We start from the raw sequence: 23,601 nt of genomic DNA on the forward strand, positions 1-23,601 counted from the left end.
ATTGTTTTACATATGAAAAATAATCTGGTCCTTAACAGGTCTTAAAATTGGGTAAATGCCACCTCAGATGAACAACATAACATGACAGGATAGGCCAACAAATAAGCCAAAGGAAGGAGGGAGAGTGTAAAAACCTAAGTACATCCTTACTACTTCCATAGGAATGAATTCAGTCTTACTCTCATTACCTACAACAAGTCACCACAGATGGCTAGCCCTTCCTTTGCTGTTAAAAGGGAGTTTTTCCTTCCCACTGTCACCAAGTGTTGTTCAGAGGGGGTTGTTTAATTGTTGGTTCTAAGGTTCTAAGCCCATGTGAAATCCACTGGTTCAAGTCAATCCAGTCTAGAGTGAGAACAATTATTCACAAGACAGTTGCCAATCTTGTCAGGAGTGGATGTTACCCGTTCAATGCTAAGAGAGGTAGCAAAACGAACTCAAATGCTACATCTCAGATTCTACAGGTCTATACGTTAATATGTTAAAATTCTTGATGGTACAGTTAGAAAAAGACTGAACAAATATGACTTATTTGGAAGGATTGCCTAGAGAAGGCTATTCTCTCTCTAAAAAAAAAAAACATGGCAGTTTAGTATTGAAAAATTACACCTGAACAAACAACAAGACTTGCTGAACAATGCCCTTTGGGGACCAGAATGGACATGTTTGGCCATAATGAACAGTGCCATGTTTGGAGAAACCTAAACAGCATATCAGCACAAACACCTCATACCAGTTGTGGCGGTGATGATGTGTTTTGCAACCACAGGACTTGGGGATCTTGAGTAAACCATGAACTCCCTTTTATATCAAAATATTCTGGAGTTAAATGTGAGGCCATCTGTCCAACAGCCAGAGCTTGGCCCAAACTGGTTCATGCAACAGGACAGTGATCCCTAACATGACAGCAAATGTACAACAGAATGGTAAAAAAGAAAAGAATCAAGATGTTGCAATGGGCAAGAAAAAGTGCAGATCTCAGCTTGACTGAAATGCTGTGGGGGGACCTCAAAAAAGCTGTGTGTAAATGAGCAAAAGAAAAATGGGTCAGATTCCTCCACAATGATGTGACAGCCCGATAAAGTCATACAGAAACAATTTTTTTCCAGTTATACCTCCTAAACGTTTGTCTACAAGCTACAGAATCGTGGGGTGTGCTTCATTTTCACACTCTGCAACTTTTAGTTTCGTTTTTTAAATAAATAATAAAACCACAGAATCTGTTTGTTAATTTACACCTGAGGTAAGGTAAGATTTTTTTTAAGCTGCCAAGGACAGGATATTTTTTTTTGTCCCAATATAAAAACCTTAGAAATAATAGAAGGTGTACTTTCATCTTATTACTGCAGCGGGCTTCACTATGCCCATTCTAGTCATGGGTGAAAAGATTTTGAGGCACAGTTCGATACTTAATTCAGTTCTGATTAAATATTATAGCCTGCTATATGGGTCTCTCATTTAGTCCTGACCCAGATGTAGCCAATCTGAATCTCATCCTCCCACTCACCCACTTCCTCATCCACTATGTCACTATGTTTTGGCCCTGCCGTGTCTCAACTTCCAATCCCACTCAAATACAATGTACCCTTGTTCATTCATCCATTCATTGTAGGTTTAAACAAACTGTCCCAGGTTTATTCCCTTACGTGACTCACTGGTCGTATTGGGGGAGCTACCTTAAAAGCATGAAGAAGTTGAACTACACTAAATCTACCTTAGGAAAAAATCTAATTTGGCCAATTAGCTCAGACTACATTATAAGAAAGAAACTGGCACTGGGCATGTGATACCACATTTTATTTAAAAAAAAAGTATAAAAGGATAAGTTCAGGATAAGTTAGGGTAGTGTAAAAACTGTCCACTTATTCACAGGTCAAACATGACAAAAAAGGTTTTTGTAGCAGAAACCAGAATCCAGGTGGGACACTGATCTTTGATTAGTGGGACAGGATCTTTGATTATATATAGTATAGTGAAGGTTAGTTTTACAAACTTATATTCAAAACATAAAATGTCATAGCCAAGTATTCCAGGAAGCTGTAGGTCAACTTAATACTTGCCTTAAAAAACAACCATCCATCCAGGCAGAATTTATTTACGCTGTAAACCACTTTGGATCATTTGACTGGCCAAAAGGGTTTGATTATTGTGGAGAAGCAGCGGTCCAAAGTTTTACCGCTGTATAGTGTTTTTGAAAGACTATACACCAATGAATGTAGCTGAACTACCAGCAAGCCATGATTCCTGAACTTAAACTAGTTTAATTGCATGTAGTGCCTTCATGTCACTCTTCACCTCCAGCGCTGCTCACTGACTCTTCATCTGTGTTGAATTTATCTGCACACAGAAATGAACATGGGTGTCAGTTACGGTTAATATCTGTGTCCTGTGAGCGTCACAGTTGTGACTGTTTCCCATATAAACATTATTTTACATTTACATATTATATTATTTGATATTGTATACAAGTATGGCTTCTGGAAACACATTTTAAAGATACGAATCACCACACAAAAAGTCCAGAGTTCCAGTGTCCTCCATTTTTACCACAGTAAACTTACCATCTAACAATAGACAGTCATCGTGGCTGCTTATTTTACTGCACCAGTTGCTGATTTAGATTTCATATTTTCAGTTGGACCGCTGGCAGACAAAAATTGTAGACTGCCAAATCATCTGACATTACACAAACAATAAGACACCAAAAATATGGTGCAATAAAAATCACACAATCAAGGTTGTCTGTACATCTCGGTGCTTGCTACAGGTGGGCGTAGTCTCCAAGGAGTGATCACGATGTAAAAGTTTTGTTTGTGTATCTCTTGCCAAACACAGACGTGGGAAAAAACCTGCTTCTTCTGTGGTATTGCTGAGCAAGTGACTCGATCTGCTCAATCAACCGAAAAGTAATGTGGTTGCACTGAGCAGTTGTGAACATATGAGAAACTCTTCTGCATGAATGTGAACCAAGAAATTGGCGCTCAACGTCTTATTTTTTTTTAATAGCACCACTTTGCATGTGGTTCCAACTCTGCAATTCAACATGTGCGTCTCTCTTTTTCACAGCTGACTCTGCTACCGAACATGACCACGGCCAATCAGTGGATGCTGAAGCTGCGAGCCAACGAAGCAGTACACCACATCATGACCTTCGATCCCAACGACAGCAACTTTCTTTATGTCATGACCTCTCATCATGTAAGGTTATACCCGCTGGCATATCAGCACGTAGCGCGACCATGATAACCACAATGAGACCTCATGAATGTCACGTCCTGTACATCCTCCTTAAGTTCACTTAACAGAACACTACCATATTTGTGGTTAAGGCAGACATGCATGCAGACCTACATTAAGCTTTCAGAGCTGCATTTCAAAGCCAATTTGTTTGATAACAGTTGGGCTTAGGGCAGGATATGGCTGCACCTCTGGCCTTTATGGTTTCTGCACAGTGACAGTGCATCAGTTTGTTAGCTGTCTGTGCTGCTATTAAATCTCTGTTCTTCCTGTCACAGAAACAAAGTTTAACATGCACACAGAAAATACGCTACAGCTCCTTTTTAGACTCTGACAAAACTGCTGCATGACATTTTTTAGGTAACATTTGCCGTGACATTGTTAAGATTTAAATTAAATTTGGCACTATTATTGGCTGGCATTTATTTTAGCTGTAACCTTTAAACGGATTTACATTCTGAGACCGGCATTCGCTTCCTAGGTTCAAACTGCCTATCTGTGTTTACCTACAGTGTATTCGTATTTGTTTGCACTGCAAATAGACAAAGCAGCAAAAAAAGAAGAAAAAAAGGTGGTTGGTAGCCTCAAGAAACTTAAGGAGATGTACACTGCACGTAGGAGTTTACAAATGTGTAATTACATTATCTGAGATTGTTTTATCTGCTTGATTGTAAGCGGATGTCGGTGAAATATATCTGCATTTGGAAAACGACAAGATCAAATGTCTTTGTAGGAGTTATTCAGGAAAGACTGTCTGCAGTTATTATACATTAATAAACACTTTAGATGTCATGATGTGTTTACTGAAAAATTTCATGACATTTATTCATTTCTTTCTGCTGTCAATAAGTGTTGAATGATGACATGCAAAAGTTATGTGTGAGCCTGTAAGCTGGTTTTCATTATGGGCTTATTATATTATATTCATTTCGTCTGGGTGGTAGTTTAAATCCTAGAGACTCGAAATTGCAGTGATACTCTTACACTGTAGCAGATTATCAAAATTCTTGAGGAGGATCATTCTTAAGTTCTCTTAACTGCCGTCAGCATCTTGGTAACAAAATCACTTGTTTTCCACTTTTTGGCCGCCCTTGAAGATGATTGTGTGCTCATGTTTGCTTCTGTGCATTGATGTGCAGATGCTGAGAGTAAAAGTGGCAGATTGTGATCAGTGGAAGAGCTGCAGTGACTGTTTGGGAGCAGGTGACGCCCATTGTGGTTGGTGCACACTGGAGAATAGGTAAGAACCACAGCACGTACACACATGCACGTACGCACACAAACACACAAAGACGCAGTCTCTCCTTCTGTTTCTTTAACTGTCATCCTCAGACTTGTTTGTCTGACCCTCCCAGCCTCTCCTTTGGTGACAGTTAAGCATAATTCAATCAAATTATCAGACGCTCGGTTTCGCGCACACACATGCCACATGCTTTTTGACGTAAAGCAAAAATCTCTGCTTTGAAAAAGAGGTCAGCTGTTTATATGAAAGGCGCATCGATTCCAGAATAGACTGATGGCACAGAGCAATAACGATCGTTGGTCGTTTTATTACTTGAAGCATTTGCATGAATCAAACCCACTGAGGCTTGTTTGCTTATTTTCATCATTTTCGTTTTCAGTTTCAAAATGTCGCCCAGCTGAATGAGCAGTGGCAGAAACCGAGTGTGTTTTGGGGTTGGAAGAGTGTTGTTGGATTGAGCAGAATTGATTTGCTTTTCATTAGGCCGCAGACTCAAGAGTAACATCATTGTTTGGAGCGCTCCCCTGGTTCTTTAGTTGTTTGGGGAGGGAGTGACAGGCTGGGAGCGCCCAGCGAGGAGTGACTTGGCTGAAGTGTAACTGTGAGCGAGTGAGAGTACACTGTGATTAATGTGGCTCTGTCAGGACTGGCTCTCTGGCCGTGCATTCACTGGCTTCCAGGGAGAATATGTGTTGTGTCGAGCTGTGTTTGTGTGCCGGTTGTTTGTCTGCGTGTGGGTTGCTTGGTGATTAAAGCAGATCAGACGAGATAGTGAATTTTGTGATGAGCTGTGCCGCGGCTCTGGAGGCTCTTGCATTGCCAGGGGCCATTCAGAGCTGGAAGAGTGGAACTGATGAGTGTTATGTGTTTATGTGTATGTGGTCAGACTGTCTCACTGTCATCTCCCCGTCTCCTCTCCTTATTTATCTATCTGTCGTCTCTTTATCCCAGTCCCTTTCTCGCTTCGCTGCATTTTTTTACCCTTGTGATTCTCGCTGTCTTCTGCTTGGGTTTTTTTTTTTTCCTTTTCCTGCCCTCGTATTTTCCAGTAGCTTTTGAGAATTTAGCCATCCCTCTCTAAACCTCCCTCTAGTCCTTGTCTTCTCCTCTCCCAGTGCCCTTGTCCTCTTCTCTATCCCTCTACAAAGGAGCGTTGATTGTGATGATGGTGGTGGGAGGGAGAGCGCACACTGGTTCTTTTGACAAGGAAATGTCAAAGTGTGTAAGCCTGTGTGTAAGTGTCAGAGTGTGTGACGCTGTCTGGCTAACGGAGACCAGGGAGCTGATGTCATGAGTGTGTGCGTGTTTTTGATGCACTGTTTGGCCAGTCGTACTGGCCGCTGGGTTGGCGCTGTGGCCCCAGAGCCCAGGGGATCAGGGGGTTGATGTGTGGGGGTGGATGGTTTCCTCTATCACCTCACTGTCTCATTCAACTACAGACACTGAGGACGGTGGGGGGAGTCAAGATCTCACAATCTGTGAAGCCACCACTGTCTCTGTGGGTGCCTGCTCGATTTTACGCATGGCGCTGACGTCTCTCTGCACGTCCGCGTGTAGAGTGAGCATGAAAACATATCTGTTCGCTTGTTGGATGCTCCATTGTTGTCTGAAGAAGACAGCTAGTTCCTCCACCAGAGATAAAGCTCGGTCCTTGATCACTCTTTTCATGCTGGTGCTGGTCTAATCTGCCACATGTCACAAGAAAGCACTTAAATATCTTTATTTGAATCAAATTATGCATCACACGCAGTCTTTGCTGTTCACAAATTATCATGCTTATCTGCATGTGCTTATCTCACAGCGACTTTTGTGTGTCTGCCTGTATGTGTCTGTGTCTGTTTGTGCGTTTAGAAGCTCATATGTTCTCCTGCTGTTTAACAGTCTCACTGACGTTCAGACACTTAGGAGGTGATGAGTTTTCTCAGGTCATATTTTAGCTGCATATGTTGGCTCTGTTTATTTTAAGGAGCTGTTTGAAAAGCTTTTAAAGTCAGCGGGCTGCAGTGGGGCTGATGATGAGTGCGTGCGTGTGTACCTGTTGTATGTTTATTTGGTCTTCCAGACTGTTAGAGAAAAGAAAAGTACTTTGAATTAATTTCTTCTCACTGTTGCTCTTGATCAAGTAGGTGTTTGAATTAGCAGGTTATGTATTGTTTGCATCCATTTTAAGAAAGAATACAAAGATACAATCTGAGCAACTTGGTGCATTTTATAAGCCAATTGTTTCAGCTCACATGCTGCTTTGCTGATGATCACTTGAGACTGCGAGTCTGTACGTTTCCTGGATGCATGCTTCATTTCATACCAACTGGTATTTATGAGCTATTCAGTACTTAAAGATACAATCTTGAGTTTACTGGATAAAATAAACAAGGAAGATGCCAGATGTGATCTTAGACAGAGAAGAGGATGAAGAACTAACTTATCAGCTAAGATGTACAAGTTTGCTTAGAAAAATGAATCCATAAAAGATTGGTACAGATGCGGTCTTATAGGTCTCATAATCAGGTAAATATAATCTCAAATGAGCAACACAGGATACGTCACACAGCGTCACTTTTTATTTAACAAAAACTAAAAGAAATGCAGAAGTAGTGTGTGAAAAATGAAATGCTCTTAAATATACCGGAAGTAATTCTTTTTGGTGTGACTTAATCACTCTCTCACATTGTTGTGGAGCAATTTGGGCCTTCTCGTCTTTACATCGTTGCTTCAGTTCATTGAGGTTCATCAGTGCACAGCTTTCATAAGGTCTGGATTTGCAACACCATTGCAACACCTTGATTCTTTGCTTTGTCAGCCGTTCTGCTGTAGATTCGCTGCTGTGCTCGGGATCATTGTGCTGTTGCGTGACCTAATTTGGGCCAACTTTTAGCTGTCAAACAGGTGGCCTCACTTTTGACTCTATAATATGTTGGTATACAGAGGAGTTCATAGTTGGCTTAATGACTGCAAGGTGCCCAGGTCGTGTAGCTGCAAAATAAATCATCACCCCTCCACCACCATGCTTGACAGCTGGTATGAGGTGTTTTTGCTGATATCCTGTGTTTGGTTTTCTCCATATGTGGCACCGTCCGCTAATATGGCCAAACAGTGATCTAACCCTTCCCAGACTGATAAGCAACAGCAGTTGCTTATTTAAAGACATTGTTTTCCTCCTTGGCATTGGCAACTGAGTGCTTCACACCAGTAAATTGCCAAAACATTTTCTTTCATAGAGGTGCTCACACTTGCTGATGATCAGTTAAATCGAGTGTATTTGATTAGCAGCAACTGCTCCCTACCCTCTGAATTCCTGTAGAAGCAGTGATGGTGTACTTTTCACGCACCATTTCTGCATTTTGTCTGAATTTTTATTCAATAAATAAAGACATGGTGTAATATGTGACGTGTTGCTGGTCATGATGGAGTTTCATCTTATCATGACCACATCTGCTAATCAGTTTGAAGCAGCAGACAAATAAAGTGCTAAAAATAGCTGTCTCAGTCGAAATGAATTCTACAAAACCCAAGCAATCAAACAAAATACAAACATTGGTTTCATAAAGTTACTATAATTGGTTAAACTATCTGTAAGCATTTTATTTTAATTGCTGAAGTCAGGCATTTTAAAATGGAAATCTGGGGATTGATTCGCTTCGAGAGCCAGCCTCAAGTGGCTACTGATGGAAATGCACAAGAGGTACTCAAGCCTCAGATTAATTTTTCAGCCCTGGAGGTTTGCACTTGATAATGGCCCAAATGGAAGTTGTTTTATTTCATAATCTCAACATATATGAATGATTACTGGCAACTATAGGTTTGTAATAGTAATTTCAAAGACATGATGGGAGCATCACACCTCAGTCCCTTTGGAGTTTTGACTGAAGAGAGTATTGACTATTGAGTAAAATGCTATCATGCTAACATTTCCACAGTGACTGGCTTATATTTGGCAAGTCATTGATGTTAATACAATTATTAAAAAACTATCTTTTATATGTGTGTTATGAATGTGTGTTATTAAGAGTCCTTATCTGAGGACATAATTGTTAGAATATTTGATACTAGACCAAATTCATGAACTGAAAAACAGAGAAGTGTTTATTTTCCTTAAAGGAAGTTAAAAAACAGATCACAACCTCTGGCTTGTAAAGCCCTTTATTTCTATTTTTAGTGGAGCAGCTGACCTCAGGCCCCTCTGAGTCCCTCTGTGCTGCTGGGACTGACAATGTGGACACTGACTTTCTCGGACACAAACACTCACGCTTACAGCCGCGCAGGCACAAAAAGACACACTTTATTTTAAAACAACTGTGAAAGTATGGAAGGGAAGTGGGACGTGCCAAACTCATTATGTACCGTGTTAGTTCATTGCTAGATGGGGCCTCTTCTTTTTCTCCTTACTCTGAGGTCACTTTGTCCTTTCAGTCTGCACTGCAGATGAACTGAGCTCTGTGCCAATGGTGAAGTTCATTAGTGAAGCAGAAGTCAGGGTGTGAGGCCACCTTGCTTGTTGAGTGCCCTTTTACAATTCTTATGTCCCAGGCATTCATTATACTCGCAGATTGCGCACATACACACGACTGTATGTATGGTACTGCTTACCATGTGTCCAGCGTTCATATTCCTAGATGCACTGTTGGTCCAAACAGACTAAGAATCAGACTGGTAGTTTTGTCATTCTGCTATCTGTAACTGTGCCTGTGGGATGGGTTACCATAGCAATGCATATGACCTAAGGTCAAGTAGTCTCTTGTGTCGAGCCAGCCAAACTGACAGCCAAAGTCTGAATGTGACATTAGGAGACCAGAGCACCTCATAAATCTGCAGCAAGCAGACCATGAAACCCAGTGGAGAGAATTCGTCAACTCCAGGAATGAAATGAAAACACAAACTCACCTCACAAAGAATATAAAGTTGACCTTGAATAGGGGTGTCAAACATGGTTTCATCAAGGTTCACAATCGGTAATGAGAATCACTTTAACAGTCATACATGGTTTATTTATATGCAGTTTTTAATCAAAAATGCATGTCTCATATAGTCCTCACGCCTAAAATTTGAAAAGCCCTCAGCCAGTCAGCTTAAATGTTGTTTGACCTTCAGACCATTTAGTCAAGCAAAACTATTCTGTTCCTTGTGCAGTTCTACAAGGCTACCATATAACCTATTCACAAGAACCAATTTCACAGACCCGAATCAAAATGATGACGCAAACGCCTCATAGCCAGGCTTCTCTTTACCCTCGAAGTTTCTCTGTAGGTAGGACCCAAATATAGACCAGAGGCAGTCTGAACCTACAAAAGACAAGCTTTATTTAAAGATGAAAACAACTCACAGAAATGAGTTGACTTCTGCAGGGCACTGACTAAAAAAAAATCATGAATCTAGTAGAACACAAAGACTTTGGGGAGCAACAGTGGGACAAATAAAAAGGGAGAGACATGACTATTTGCACGCACAGCTGACTGGACGCAGGTGAAACTCCCGAGGGCGTGGTGGGTAGTCACAAAGAAGGGAAACCAGATGCAGGTGCAGACAGGACAAAAGGAGAAACAACCATCAGAAGTAGGAAGATAAAGATACATAGAAGAGCCACTGAACTGAAACTACAACAAAAAGCATAGTACCATGACACCTACTGTTCGGGGCAACATTTTTTGAGAACCTAATGATGTGCAGGCCGAATAATTTTATTATTATTATTTTTTAAAAAGGACCAGATTAGACTTGTAGGCGCTGAGTTTGACACATGCGACCTTGAAGTTCTGGATTCACAAACCCATATGGCTGTCTAGTGGTCTAGATTACCAGCTGCAGGAATGATAAGCAGTTATTTTATCATAATCTGATACTGGACGAGCAAAGCAACATGTGCATGGCCTTGAAGTTTAGGCCATACAGAACATGTTGAAGCTCTTCTTCCTGTAATCTAATCTCAACAGATTCAACATGAAAATGTAACACACATGATGTAGCAGATATGATGTTCATTTTGTTTCTTTATGTCCAGATGTACCATCCAGAAGGAGTGCGCTCAGGGGCTGCTGGCCCGTTCTTGGATCAGCATGGGTGAAGGCCCCCAACAGTGTCCTTCCATGACCCTGACACCCGCAGAGATTAGCATCTCGGCAGACATCAAGGTGCTGTGAACTCGTTGTATGTTATTGTTACCGTCACATGCTTTTCACAAGTCAGACAAGCACTGCTGTTGATCTTCACAAAGTTATGGCTGCAATGGGGACAGTTTATTTAAAGCTGATGTCTCATGACCACCTTTATAATCTGACACCTCTCACCATTACAGCACAGACTATTATTATTACTCGGCTAATAAAATAAAGTGCCAGTGGTGTGTGCTACTGCAGCTTCTTCCACCATCACAACTTCCTGCTTAAAGCGATGCATACGTTTATGTAACGCTAGCATTCATCTGCTTTTTTTCCAGCTTTTAAAAAATGTTGCTGTCAATGTTCACTCTTTATAGCTACGCCCTCAACTCTGAGCCATATGGAAGCTCTTTTATGTTGAACGGAACAACACACAGCTGACACACAGAAATATTTGGTAGTCGATTGTTCAACTGCTTTTGAACCTTTGATATATGACTACTGTGTTTGAAAAGCCCTCGTAGTTCTTTCAGCACGGACTAAAATCAAAGCTGAGAGTTGGCAATATCTGATCACTGTTTGAATCAAAACTGAATGTTTTGAAGTACAGAGCCTGAAAAATAAAAAATCTGTCTAAATTCTGGAAATCTATATAAGCTAGAAAGATATAAGCTAGAAAATGTCTTGGACTGAATACATGAGTTGATCTGATGGACTATGATACAGAAATGTTACTGTAACCTCAGTCCACTGTTTTACAGGGTTTTTGAAAAATACAACAAGTCAAATGTCAAAACTCTAAAGTGCATCTATATTTATTCGTGCTCATGGTTGCAGGAAGTTATCGGTGTGAATTTTTCCTTAATGGTTTCTACTGACCCAGCAAAGAAATTCAAACAAGAACTTTGCCAGGTGTCTCAACAATGTTGAAATGACATCCTCCATTGGTTTTAATATGGATAAGAGGCTGGAGTACAGAGTTATAGGCTAAGGCTAGTCTGGTACTTTCAGCTATTCCTTTATTTCACAAGTGGTCGTCACAGCAGATGGACACGCATATTTGATTTAGCACAGTTTTTATGCCGGATGCCCTCCCTCATGTAACCCTCCCATTTGTCTGGACTAGGGACCCGCATGAAGACTACACTAGCTTGTGACCCCCTGAGGCTGGGTTTGTGTCTCCTCCCGATCAGCTAAAGACTTTTAGCAGCATTCAAAGACTGTATAGGTGCTAGCAGGTGTATATTAGTCCACCACCCAATTTAAGGTTTATGCCAAAACTACCCTAAATTACCAGTACTGGTAATTACCCAAATCATTTTCTATGTTTCTGTAGTGGTTAATACACCAGTACATGCAAGCTCTTTAATTGAAATGATAATTTTAATTCTAAAATATAATTATTATTATTACCCATGAATTACTCTTTTTTTTTATTAAGCAGATGATTATTTTTTGATTAACAAGCCAAACTGTGGGAATTTTCTGCCTTTACTGATTGGAAAAATTAGCTTTAGTGGTTGAACGCTACGCTGATTAATTTATGACTTCTCATTCAAGTTCAGTGTACTGGCTCAAATCTGAGTATGACAGATGATATCATTTTCTTTTTTTTGGCTAATAAATAACAATATTATTTTTAGTTTTAACAACTTTATTTCACATATATCTAAATTATTTGTGTTTTCATGTGTTTATAACAGAGGTAATTAGTGCTAAATGGTATTTTATTTAACAAAATTAGTGGAAAAACTTCTTGAATTGATCATAACCTAGAAGCAACGTATTTTTTCTAGTAAATCCATGATAAATGCTCCAAAAAAGGTATCAACATCATCAACATGGCAAAGAGGTCCAGTTCAGTGACACCTGTTAGCATAGGAGACAAGCTTTATTTAAAAGACTGCATAGGAGGAACACAAAGACACAGATACCTGGTAATTTGTGCTAAGCAACACACTAATAAAGAACTAGAGTTTCACGCTCAAAAAACTGAAGCACTGATTTCTTTGTTGATCTGCACAGGCAGCCATAATATTTATCAGATTTCATTAGCGATGGTCCAAAATGCACCACATCTATTATTTATTTTTATATTTAGCTGTAACTAAAATTGGTAAAATGAAATGCAGATTAATAGTAAATCGTGTTTTGCTGCTTTGCAGACAGAAAAATATGTTTTATCAGTTATTTAAAAAGTAATTTGTGGTGACTTTCCAATGTCAGCTTACTCTATAGTATTTGTACATTGTATTTGGGCATGTTTCCAATCACCTTTACCTTTGTACTAATGGAAAACACACATTTAACTCAACTTTCAAGTATACCTGAGAGCTAGTCAGGCTTCATTAGTACCTTTTGTGCATTAATAATGAGCTTACCCATTAAAATCTTTACCCGTAGCTTTGCAGGTGTTTGTAAGTGGTATTTAATGGACCACTACCTTAATCAGATTTGGCAGGATAATATATCCTGGTTAAAAGAGTGACTGCATCACCTACTTATGGGGTATAGCTTCCAAACTGTTGTTTTCAGTAATTCTTAACAGTCATTATATCGCGTAACAAAAGATAACAATGTGATAATTAGCTCAGGGAAATTTGACACCTCAGATATAGTTGACCTTTAATTACAGATCATAATTGGACTTGACTCGGAGACGACAGGTCATTAATTGGTTCATTAATTGTGGATATTTGCTTGTAATGAGGGTCAGTGTGGTCCTCCAGCTGCCGCTGCCAAAGGCATCCTTCATCAACAGGAAACTCCACTCAAGGTTGTCTCCCCAAAAGCAGGAAGCAGCAGGCAGGAAGTCAGGGCCTTAGGCAGGAAATGATCAATTCCACTAAACAATGGAGAAGATTTTTAAGACAAGTAAGCACATGCCGCCGGCTGCTTCAGTTCCTACCTGCTGGGCTGCAGAATATGTCATCTTGCTCCTTCCTCTCTACTTAACAATCCTTGCCTTCTCCCACCATCCCACCCTTAGTTTTCTCACATTGAAATCATTTAGCTGAAATTCAGTCATGTCAGTGAGGTGTTATGTTTCTCATTATACGTCTGTCATACTTCATCACATACCCAGATTTAGATGTGAATGTAGCACTGTGCCATCTGTTTCTTCATTGCACATTAGTTTCTTTATTTCTACTTAAACTCTTGAACAAAGTTGAAGTAATGCCAACACCATTCGCTCTCTGTTAAGGAGTATTGGAGTCGATGTTTGTGCATTCGGGGGATTCAGGTTTCTAATTAATTTTGATGAAGACGAGCAGCTATTTATATTGCTATATGTGTTTTTGCCGCAGGATGTTGGCATCTTGATAAACGGCAGCGTTCCTGATCTGATTGGCTCCCGGGTGGAGTGTGAATACGAGCCGGGGGTTTCTACAGTCGCCACGGTGCACCTGGACTCTGGTCCCTCTCAGATCCAAACCTGCCCTCTCCTCCCTCGAAAAAGCTATCAACCAATCCTCCCCGGCAAAGGTGGGACTGCAAACAGGCAACCATTTGGCTTTTTCTTTTTGCTAAGCTGCCAGCCATGTTTTTCCACACATTTCAAGGACAGTTATGGTATTTGATTCATTTTTTTATACGAACAAATCCAATTTCCCCTTTCATCTCTTCAAAAAGAGGCAAAGTCAGTGTAACGTCAGGATGTGCTGTTGTCTAGTTTGTGTTATGAGGGCGATATCATCTCCAGCGGTTGTCACATACGCTGTTGTCTACATTCTTTTGTTTCTTCAGATCACCTGACGGTTTCTGTGGCGATAAAAGTAAATGGCACATCTGTGGTATCTGGGAGCTTCATCATCTATGACTGCGAGAGGACTGGAAAAATACATCCGAAGACACCGTGAGTCACACTTTTAATATCACTTTGGTTTATCTCAAATTCTTGATTTAACCAGCTAGTGATGCGTTTACACGCAGTCACATTTGCATTGATGCAGTGGTGAAATTTACATTTTCTCAAGTACTGTTCAATTTTCAGGAAGTGTAGTTTATACTACTTTATATTTATTCCTCCACTATGTTCTTTATGCAACCCTTTGCACTTCAACTTTCACCAGATTTAGACACAAAATACTAGCATGATTAGGGTTTTCATGTAAATTAAGCATATGCTATGTTAGTGCATTGTTAAGGACCAAATCAATGTCTCCATGTCCTTATGAGAAAAGCGTTGCTTACTTGTGATCACATTTGCTACTTCACATACCCTTATCTGTTTAAATAAGTATCTGGATATGAATATTGAGCATCTGCATTTGGAGGACATGATTATTGGGGCCTCAGGCTTTTGGTTCTGTTTGCTGTCCAAGTATTGACCAGTCATGTTTGATCAGGCAGCTAAACAGTTCCTTTAACCTCCCGAGCCTCCTCATCCTCATATGGTGACATTTTATTTGGGTTTTTCTACATCTAATACTTAATACTACTTCATACTACTTTTTTTTTAATTACTTCCAATCAAAGATTATGCTTGTTTTTTCAGGTTCAACTTATTAGGTCTGCTATACCTTGGAGAAATTAAAAATCTATCCAAAATAAAATTTGGGCTTGCAGGATGTTGTGTAGTAATTTGCAATCTGGAAACCATGAACTATCATGTGACAATGATAAATCATTTTTATAAATTTTTGAACTGTGCAAAGGTTTTAAACTAACCCTAATTTCTTTTAAGGAAAGTGGAAAACAGGGTTATTGAAACATGTGCAAGTATACATGGAAATACAGTTTATAAGAAAAAATAGAGTGTTAATAATTCTTGAAAGTCAGTAGTGGGTATGACCACCTGGACTCTCTTAGGCAAGCCTTCTTATAATTTCTTCAAGTAGTTCTCCAGGCTTCTCGCAGGACATTCAAAGATCTTCTTTCAGCGTTGGCTGTGTTTTGTTTCGTTCTCTGTCAAGATGATCCCACAGGGCTTCATATTGCTTTGTGTTGAGTTTGAGGTAGATATGCCAAGGTTTTGGGTAATAGCTCTGACGGTACAAAAATACTATTTTATGCCTGTCAAATTGTGTTATCTTTGGCATTTTTCACAGATGAAACTAAAAAAAATGTGAGCAAATTGTGTTTTGCAACAGGCTGTTAGTAACAAAGTGCTTAAAGGTACAATTACCTGGTCACTAAATTGCCTCCCTGGAAGCAAAATGTGAAAAAAATGAGGGGTAGCTCATTTTGCACAGCACCTTGCAGTCTCGAAAAATGAACGATGCACAGGTTCTGTGTCCAGTAGCTCAGATATCTGTAAGTTGTTAGCAGTTCCACCAAAGAGTTATTGATGTTTGTTTTTTTTCCAGATAACTGTTTGATCATTTAAATTATTCAGTGTTTTACAAAAAAACTCAAACACGTGAATAGTTCTCTTCTTCTTTGATACCAAATTACGTGTTACTTAGCTTTCACGAGTTCTCAGACAAGACTGCTGAACCGTGTAAACAGCTGAAACTAAGTTCACCTGGAAGGTAGAATAATAAAATGCTATTAGGCTCTGATGCATCAGTAATGGTCTAATAATGAAGCAGCTTAATAGTGTGCCACTCACCGGGGACACATTTCCCCATTATGAGGTCTTTGACTTAATTTTGCTCATAATATTTCTTTAATTTGCACAATTATTGCAATAAATGAGATCCTTTGAGTAACAGAGTATTATTACTTTATATTGATGCTTTTACTTAAATAGTGGATCAGCTGCTTCAATATGCAATAAATTTCCTCAAAACAAACCTTTAATGTTAAATAAATCCCAGTGAAATACAATTATAGTGATCTCACAGCAGCAAATGATTGCCACCTCCATCCCCAGCCACTCCCTCTCATGTTTTTTCCCCTGTTCTCTATTTAGGCCTCAATACTCTCGACGTGTCTTCAAAGGCTTATTGTGTGTTTCGCTTGCTCCAGGTTTCCCAGTGCAGGATCAAATTTGGGATTAATATGCTGTAAACATTAATCCAAAGGAAATTAGATATGTGTGTCTGGCAGATCATGTCAGTGTTTGTTTATATGAAAGACTGTGACTTGTATGGCCCGGTTACTGGGAGGGTTTACTCATATCTGGAAGCAATCCAGCTGGCTTCCTCCTGCATGTTGGACCATGTCAGAGGATCGGCTCTATCTGATGGGCAGATCTCAGGTTTAGAGGGGCATCTGTGTGTGTGCGTGTTTGTCTGATTCCCGGAGATTGAGAAGGCGTTTGATTTGTCCCTTTTGTTCACTTTTTGAAAGCAGTTTCGAGGTGTGAACACTGCAGTTGCAGGTACATGTGTGCAAGACTGCACCCAATATGTGCGCGCGGCCTCAGTGCTCGGTGAGGTCCAGGAGTGTGAAATTAGATGGTGGTTTGTTGAAGGTGATAATGAGCAAAGTGCCATTCTCACAGGATGAGCATTCTGCTGTAATGTGCGGATCTGCTATACTCTATCTGATTTTAATCACTGCATGCTGTTTTGTTAATAATCCCTAAAGAGCCGCTCATTCTCAGGGAAACCGGATAGTAGAGGGTCTTTGTTTTACGCTTCATGAAAAAAGCCATCACTCGGGTTTTTCTTATGTTATTAGATACTGACATCTGAACGTCTGTGTAAACCATCAGTGTCACGCAAGCACCGTTAAAAGTGATTTGCTGCAAAACTTATTCTCATATTAGAAAATCTGTCCTGTGCTGTCTCATGCTACTCTGGTGTGGAAGCAAAATTAAATTTCTGCAAGGTGTCAGTGGAGGGTATTTTATTCCAATTCATTATTAATACACTATGCAAAACAAAGTGAGACAATGTCTCCTGTGGCATTCTGGCTCTTTGTGGTAATGCCAGACTGATGTGATCAAAAATAAACTGATTCTTAGTGCTGCAAAGAGCTAATTATCTGCTAATCTGCTAATTGTTTTCTTGAATAGTCAATTACTGATTTGGTTTGCGAAGCGCAGAAGCGTAAGTAAGTAAACTTTATTTGTGTTGCACTTTTTGAGACAAAGAACAGTCACATGGTTCTTCACAGAAGTGTCAATAAAAACTAATCAACTCTTAAAGCAAAAGGGAAACATGCACAACTCAAATGCCGACCTGTTGATGTTAGATTATTTTGACAGAACAGTAATTTAAGGGATTAATCATTTACCAAAATAGCCGCCCAATAATTTTCTCTTGATGAACATTTCAATCTAATTAATTGAGTTTTTGTTTCAGGTTTAGCAAGTTCAGTGAATTATTATAAGCTTTAATTGTCTTTGTTCAAAACATAACACTGTTTAGCTGGGAGCATGAAAAAAAAATCAGATTAAAGGCGAAGGAAACAGAGGCACATCTGCCAAACATTTTACATCATCTTCAGTCAATAATCAAAATATATTAAATAGTAAAAAACACCTCAAAAAACAGATTTAACCCTGGATAGCGTAACCACAAAACAAATGCTAGGCTTTCTTTTTATATTCATGATAAGTGGTAGGTGGTTGAATACTACTGATGCATTTTTATTACTCTGTACAAGGCTGAGACTGTAGGAGCCGTACAAGAAATCCATTAGTTAGTGGGTGTAATTTAAGCCCGGTACCTTGCATGATTTGCATTCCCATTTCTTTCTCCCTAGTCTGTCCCAACTCTTTGGCACTCTTGCTCCTTAATATAATCTCTTATCAGAAAGATGCAAAAAAAAAATCGTAGTAAAACAATCTCATTTGAGGTCGTGAGCGTACCGCAGTGACAGCTGTCCTTGAAAGACTGCCAGTTTTGAGCTCCAGTGTGTAAAGCCTGGATCTAAAACACATGCTAGAAAGTCAGGCTTAATAGCATATATGTGACAAGAAATATTTAGCCAACGCTTGCAATAAAGAGTATTACTGAAAGTATAAAATCACTTGTGCAATACCATCTGTGGTTTAAAAAGTAGGTGAAAACACGCCTGGTGATGTTATACAGTACTTCCCCATAAATTTGCAGCAGAAAGCATGTGTTGCAACCATGCCAAAACCACTTTACGTGACAGTGTCTAAATAAATGTATTATTAAGTTGCATTCAGGGTAATGTAGCAGAGCTAGAGCTTGACCCATGCTAGTCACCTAAATTTAGAATATTAGAATAACTAGTGACCATAAAACATTAAATAAACATGATCTAATGAATCAGGTTAAACTTCTTCAGGGTAAACTTAACAAAAAAAGTTGACTTAGTTTGCTTTTGCATTTGCGTGCGTGTCAGCGCCCGAATGTTTTCAGACAGTTTTTCCTCGACACTTTCAAAATGGTCACCGGGCAAAGTGTTAATGACAACCAGACCAGGCATTCCAGTCTCACCACACAGCCCAGTAGGACAAACACCTATCCTGCCCTCTCGCTCTCATTATGTCTCTCAGCCACGCTCTCACTCTCAAACACACACATTCTCGCTGCTGTATTTGCTTTTTGTGTCTCAAGTTTGGCGCATGTCTCTTTCCTGCTTCTCTTTTTCTCTCTCTCTGTCTCTCTTGCCGTTTGCTCCCCCCCTCCCCCCTCTTTCTCTGCCGTCCCCCCTGAAACTGATCTTTTCTTTCAAACGTATTTCTCTTTGACAGAGATGTGATTGAGGATGTGTGTTTAACCGCTGTGTCCACTGAGGCCCTGAGAGTGCAAGCCTCACTCTTTATTTGTGTGTGTGGTCATTATGAGTTGGGGAGGGCAGTTTCACAGGGTATTTACTGTCAGTGTTAGATGAAGCAGAGAGAGTGTGTGTATGTGAACAATCCTTGTGTGTCAGTCTTAGTGTGTGTGTGTGTGTGTGTGGTGGTTTATAGGTGTTTTAGTAGGACAGAAAGGGAGTCAGGGAAAACAGAAACTGTGCAGCTGATAAGAGCCTTGAGGGGTCCGTCTGCTTTTAATCAGAACACACACGTTTCAATTACATATCTACATCCTCTTGCACCCACTTCACTCCCCCCAATCTAGAAACTCCCTTAGAGTGCTGTTATCACTGGAGGCACTATCATTCCTAGTGTGGGACATCTGTCTCTTCCCAGAGGCAGCGCAGTGACTCACACTTTACTCATGCTCATAATGTGCAGTGGAGATGTTCCAGTTTAGGCACTTCATCTGAAAAGACATATTTCTACTCTGTACACAGAAAGCAAGGACCTAATATCCACATATCCACAAACACAACCCTGTATCATCTCGACTACATGTTAAATGGTCTCAAAACTAAAACTGCCTCATATCCAAATATCACTGTTCATTCTTACACTGGACCAAGAAAGGCTGTGCAAGCAAAATTCTCATGTGTATTTTTGCATATAAATCAGCTTTTCATTTTCTAAGAGAAATTTCTATTTTGAAATATAGCATATATGTAAGATATACTTATGTTATCAAAGCAGATCTTCTACGCCCCTGTTCTGATCTGTTATTGTACAAAAAAGTGCACCCTGTGCAGAAGCAGTGTGTGGGGAATTAAACACACCCATGATTTAACAGCTTGTAGAACCAATAACTTTGTAACGTGAGGGTTTGTTATGTGGTTCTGAATTCAGCCCCAGTGTGACCTCGCTAACCAATCAGAAGCCAGGAAATCCTAGACTCGGGTAAATGCAGGAAAACCAACTAGGCAAATTCAACACATAATTATTACAGCTTTGAAAGTGCAGGTGTAAACATTCAAATATGTAAACATGTAAATATCAAAACATGTAGCTATCAAGTATAAATGAAAATGTGTACATAACCTTTAAGCCTCATAAACAGATCTTTGTATATCAGGTGACACATGAATTTACCTCTAAACTTTACAACTTTTAGTAGTTGCTTTCTGTACAACTTTATTAGGCTCTTTATAATGTTGTTTCACTTCATTAAGGTGTTACCATTTATGCACAGCTCTCTTAAGTTGCTGCCTCAGGATTTCAATGTAGTTGAGGTCTGGGCTTTGACTGAGCCATTGCAACAACATGATTCTTTTCTGAGCCACCGATTCTGTTGTAAATTTGCTGCTGTACTTCAGACAATTGTCCTATCGTTAAGCTTTATCTGGTGTACAGATGGTCTCACATTTGACTCTAGAATACTTTGGTATAAAGAGGACTACATGCTCAAATCATCTACCCTTCACCACCATACTTGACAGCTTGTATAAAGTGTTTGTTCTGATATGCTGTGTTTGGTTTTCACTAAATGTGGTGCTGTGCATCATGGTTAAACATCTCCTCTGCTCAGGACATTGTTCCAGGAGTCTTGCGGTTTGCTCAGATGTGAGTTTACAAACCTACGTTGTGCTCCCTTGTTCTTCGTAGAGTAGAAGAGGCTTTTACTCTTCCAAACAAGCCATACTTATTCAGCCATTTTCTAATTGTGCCATAATTAACTTCAACATTTAACATCCTGACTGAGGCCTGTAGAATCTGTTGGTCCACGTCAGTCCAATTTGCTGGGACATCCATTCCTGGGAAGACTTGCAATTGCCTTGAATGTTTTCCATTTGTGAATAATCTTTATCACTGCACAATAATGATCTTGAAATTGTTTGGATATTACCTTATAACACATCCCAGATTGATGGGCAGCAACAGTCACTTCTTTAAGATCATTGCTTATGTTTCCTCCTTGGCATTATGATAACACACACCAGAATGAACCAGACCAGCAAAAACACTACCAAAGCGTCTGCTTTTATAAGAAGTGTTCACACTTGCTGGTGATCAGTTAATCGAGTCCATTTAGCAGTGAGGGTAGTGTTTGTATCACACTACTTCTGCATTTGTCTTAACTATATATGACCCAGTTAAATATGTCGTGTGCTGTGGTTCATCTCAGATTGTAAACAACCAAATTTAAAACCTGCTAAAGAATATTTTTATTATGCTTTGATATGTTAAAAAGCTTAAAATTGGAAGAGGGGATTTTATTTATACAGTGACTGTAAATAGTTTACTTTGTTAATCCCTAAAACGAAACTGCCATGTTGCAGCAGCAAATACACACAAATACACCACAAAAGTAGACGTAAGGCCAAAAGATCAAGAAAATACATACATGCAAGGTACTAGAGTCCTAAAAAGTAATAAATGAATACATGTGTAAAAAATAGAATATATAAAGAATTTCAGATATTTGAGATACTTCTACTGTACAATAAACTCAGAGTGTGCAAATAAGCACAAGAGTGATTGTGCTGTGTGTTTTTATTCTCCTTACACTTTCTAACTGCTCTACCTTGTGTGTGTGTGTGTGTGTGTGTGTGTGTGTGTGTGTGTGTGTGTGTGTGTGTGTGTGTGTGTGTGTGTGTTTGCTATCCCTAAGCTGATTTTAGTGAAAAACTGTTCACAAATATAAAGCCCTTTCATTTTTTTCTTCTTCTCTAAATTAGAATCCATTTCTTGTGCTGCTGTATTCTAAGTATACAGCCGGAGGAAGCATATATGTGCATAAACTACTTTCCCCATTTTCATCACAGTAATGCAATGTGTTTTAATAGTTGCTTGACAATTTTAAAAAATAAGACAGGCTTTGCAAACACTGGCAGCATGTGCTAGTATGATAAATTTATTGTTGACTTTGTTCTTTTCACCAGAATTCAGACTGATCATTTCAAATTCAACCAAGGTCCAGCAGATAAAAACCTCTCTATAAGCTCTGGCCAGCCAAATCTTATTTCACCTAGACAGACATCTTCAGCTGTCAGACGAGTCACGCCCACCCAACAGTTTGCAAGTGCTGTGCATGTTTAACCTGTGCATGTGGGCTTGTCTCAGATCAGCGGGTATGAATTGTATAGACTCTACAAGCTGCTGATGGTTTTAGTTGCCAAAATATCTTCACGTAGGCAGTGTAACACTCAGACTTGATCTCACAAAGATATAAATACAAGCAACAGCATGCTCACACACGCATCATCATTTACCAGTCTGAGTGTTTATTGAGAAGCGCTTTGTTTCATCTCAGCAGATTTGGCCCTGTGTGACCTCTCTGCTGGCTGTGTTGTAACTGTGGAATGAATGCATCTGAATGTGACTAATCATTACTTCCTTTTATTAAAGCTAAACTTTGATGCCTGTAATCAGGTCTGTCTCTCTGCGCTGCTCTCCAAATGAATCACAAACCAAACTTTTGAAAAACACTCTTCCCTGAATGGGAGTAGATCACAGGGAGTAATTGTACGGAGGCGAAAACAGGCTTGATTTGGCAATATTTTGTCCTTGTTTCTCAACTCTTTCTGTGTATGTGTGTCACAGATGTATGAGCTGCCTGAGCACAAGGTGGAAGTGTTACTGGGACCAAAACAACCACCTATGCGTCTCCAGTAAAGATGACGCAAATCAAAACCTGCTTGAGGTGAGTAATGTGCCTTTAATCCACCAATCAGATGCCTCGAGGAGCTCATGATATTAAGTTTTCTAGTAATCAGAGCCTCGGTAGTAATCCAGACTCCACTGTCCAAAAACACTAAGTGTTCTGTAATGGTCTGAGTCCAGACGGGTTAGGCAAGAGTAATGATGTGGTAATTCAGTGTGATGTTACGAGTGTCACAATTACACTACGTACGAATGTGGAAACCAGCTATAAAGTCTCAGAAGGGTTTGGTTTTAGAAACTCAGACCAGGCATCTTAAGTTTCTGTTTTTGAAATGTTTGTCTGAGAGGATAAATGGAGTCGCTGTGCTTTGATTTGGGCTGGAAGTAATTTGACTGTTTGCTTGATACCAGCGAAGAGTTAAATTAACGCCTACATTTTCCACCGTAGGTTTCTATAGCCCTTTATTTTGCAGCTTGCCTGTACAGTACAAATGAAACTGTATGTTTGCCAATGTCAACTCCCGTAGGGTGTAAAGTATTTTGTTAAAGCAAACAAATCATCAAATCGTGTAACATGTTTGGCACAAGAGAATGAAATGGCTGTAAAAGTGTGAAATTTATCTAAAGCTTCAAGTGTAGCATTGCTGAAGCCAATTGAAGCTCCCCAGCCACTGTCCTTTTGGACATAATCCTGACATTATCAAGGCCTTTGAGGTCAGCCACTGTATTATTTCTGTCCCCTGTGTAAATTTATTGTGTAGCCA

General features: G+C 39.7%; 1 protein-coding gene across 1 annotated transcript in view; it reads left to right on the top strand.

Annotated features, from left to right (window-relative positions):
* The window catches only part of plxnd1 (plexin D1), a 71,009-nt gene that overhangs the window by 6,197 nt on the left and 41,211 nt on the right, over positions 1-23,601 (top strand). Inside the window, exons 3-8 of the mRNA XM_040008109.1 lie at positions 3,067-3,198; positions 4,377-4,477; positions 10,476-10,605; positions 13,881-14,058; positions 14,320-14,428; positions 22,778-22,877. Coding sequence (XP_039864043.1) covers positions 3,067-3,198; positions 4,377-4,477; positions 10,476-10,605; positions 13,881-14,058; positions 14,320-14,428; positions 22,778-22,877 — 750 coding nt within the window. The remainder of the gene's footprint in view (positions 1-3,066; positions 3,199-4,376; positions 4,478-10,475; positions 10,606-13,880; positions 14,059-14,319; positions 14,429-22,777; positions 22,878-23,601) is intronic.

This window comes from Simochromis diagramma, unplaced genomic scaffold (genome assembly GCF_900408965.1).
Source record: "Simochromis diagramma unplaced genomic scaffold, fSimDia1.1 OVJJ01000545.1, whole genome shotgun sequence".
Lineage (NCBI taxonomy): Eukaryota > Metazoa > Chordata > Actinopteri > Cichliformes > Cichlidae > Simochromis > Simochromis diagramma.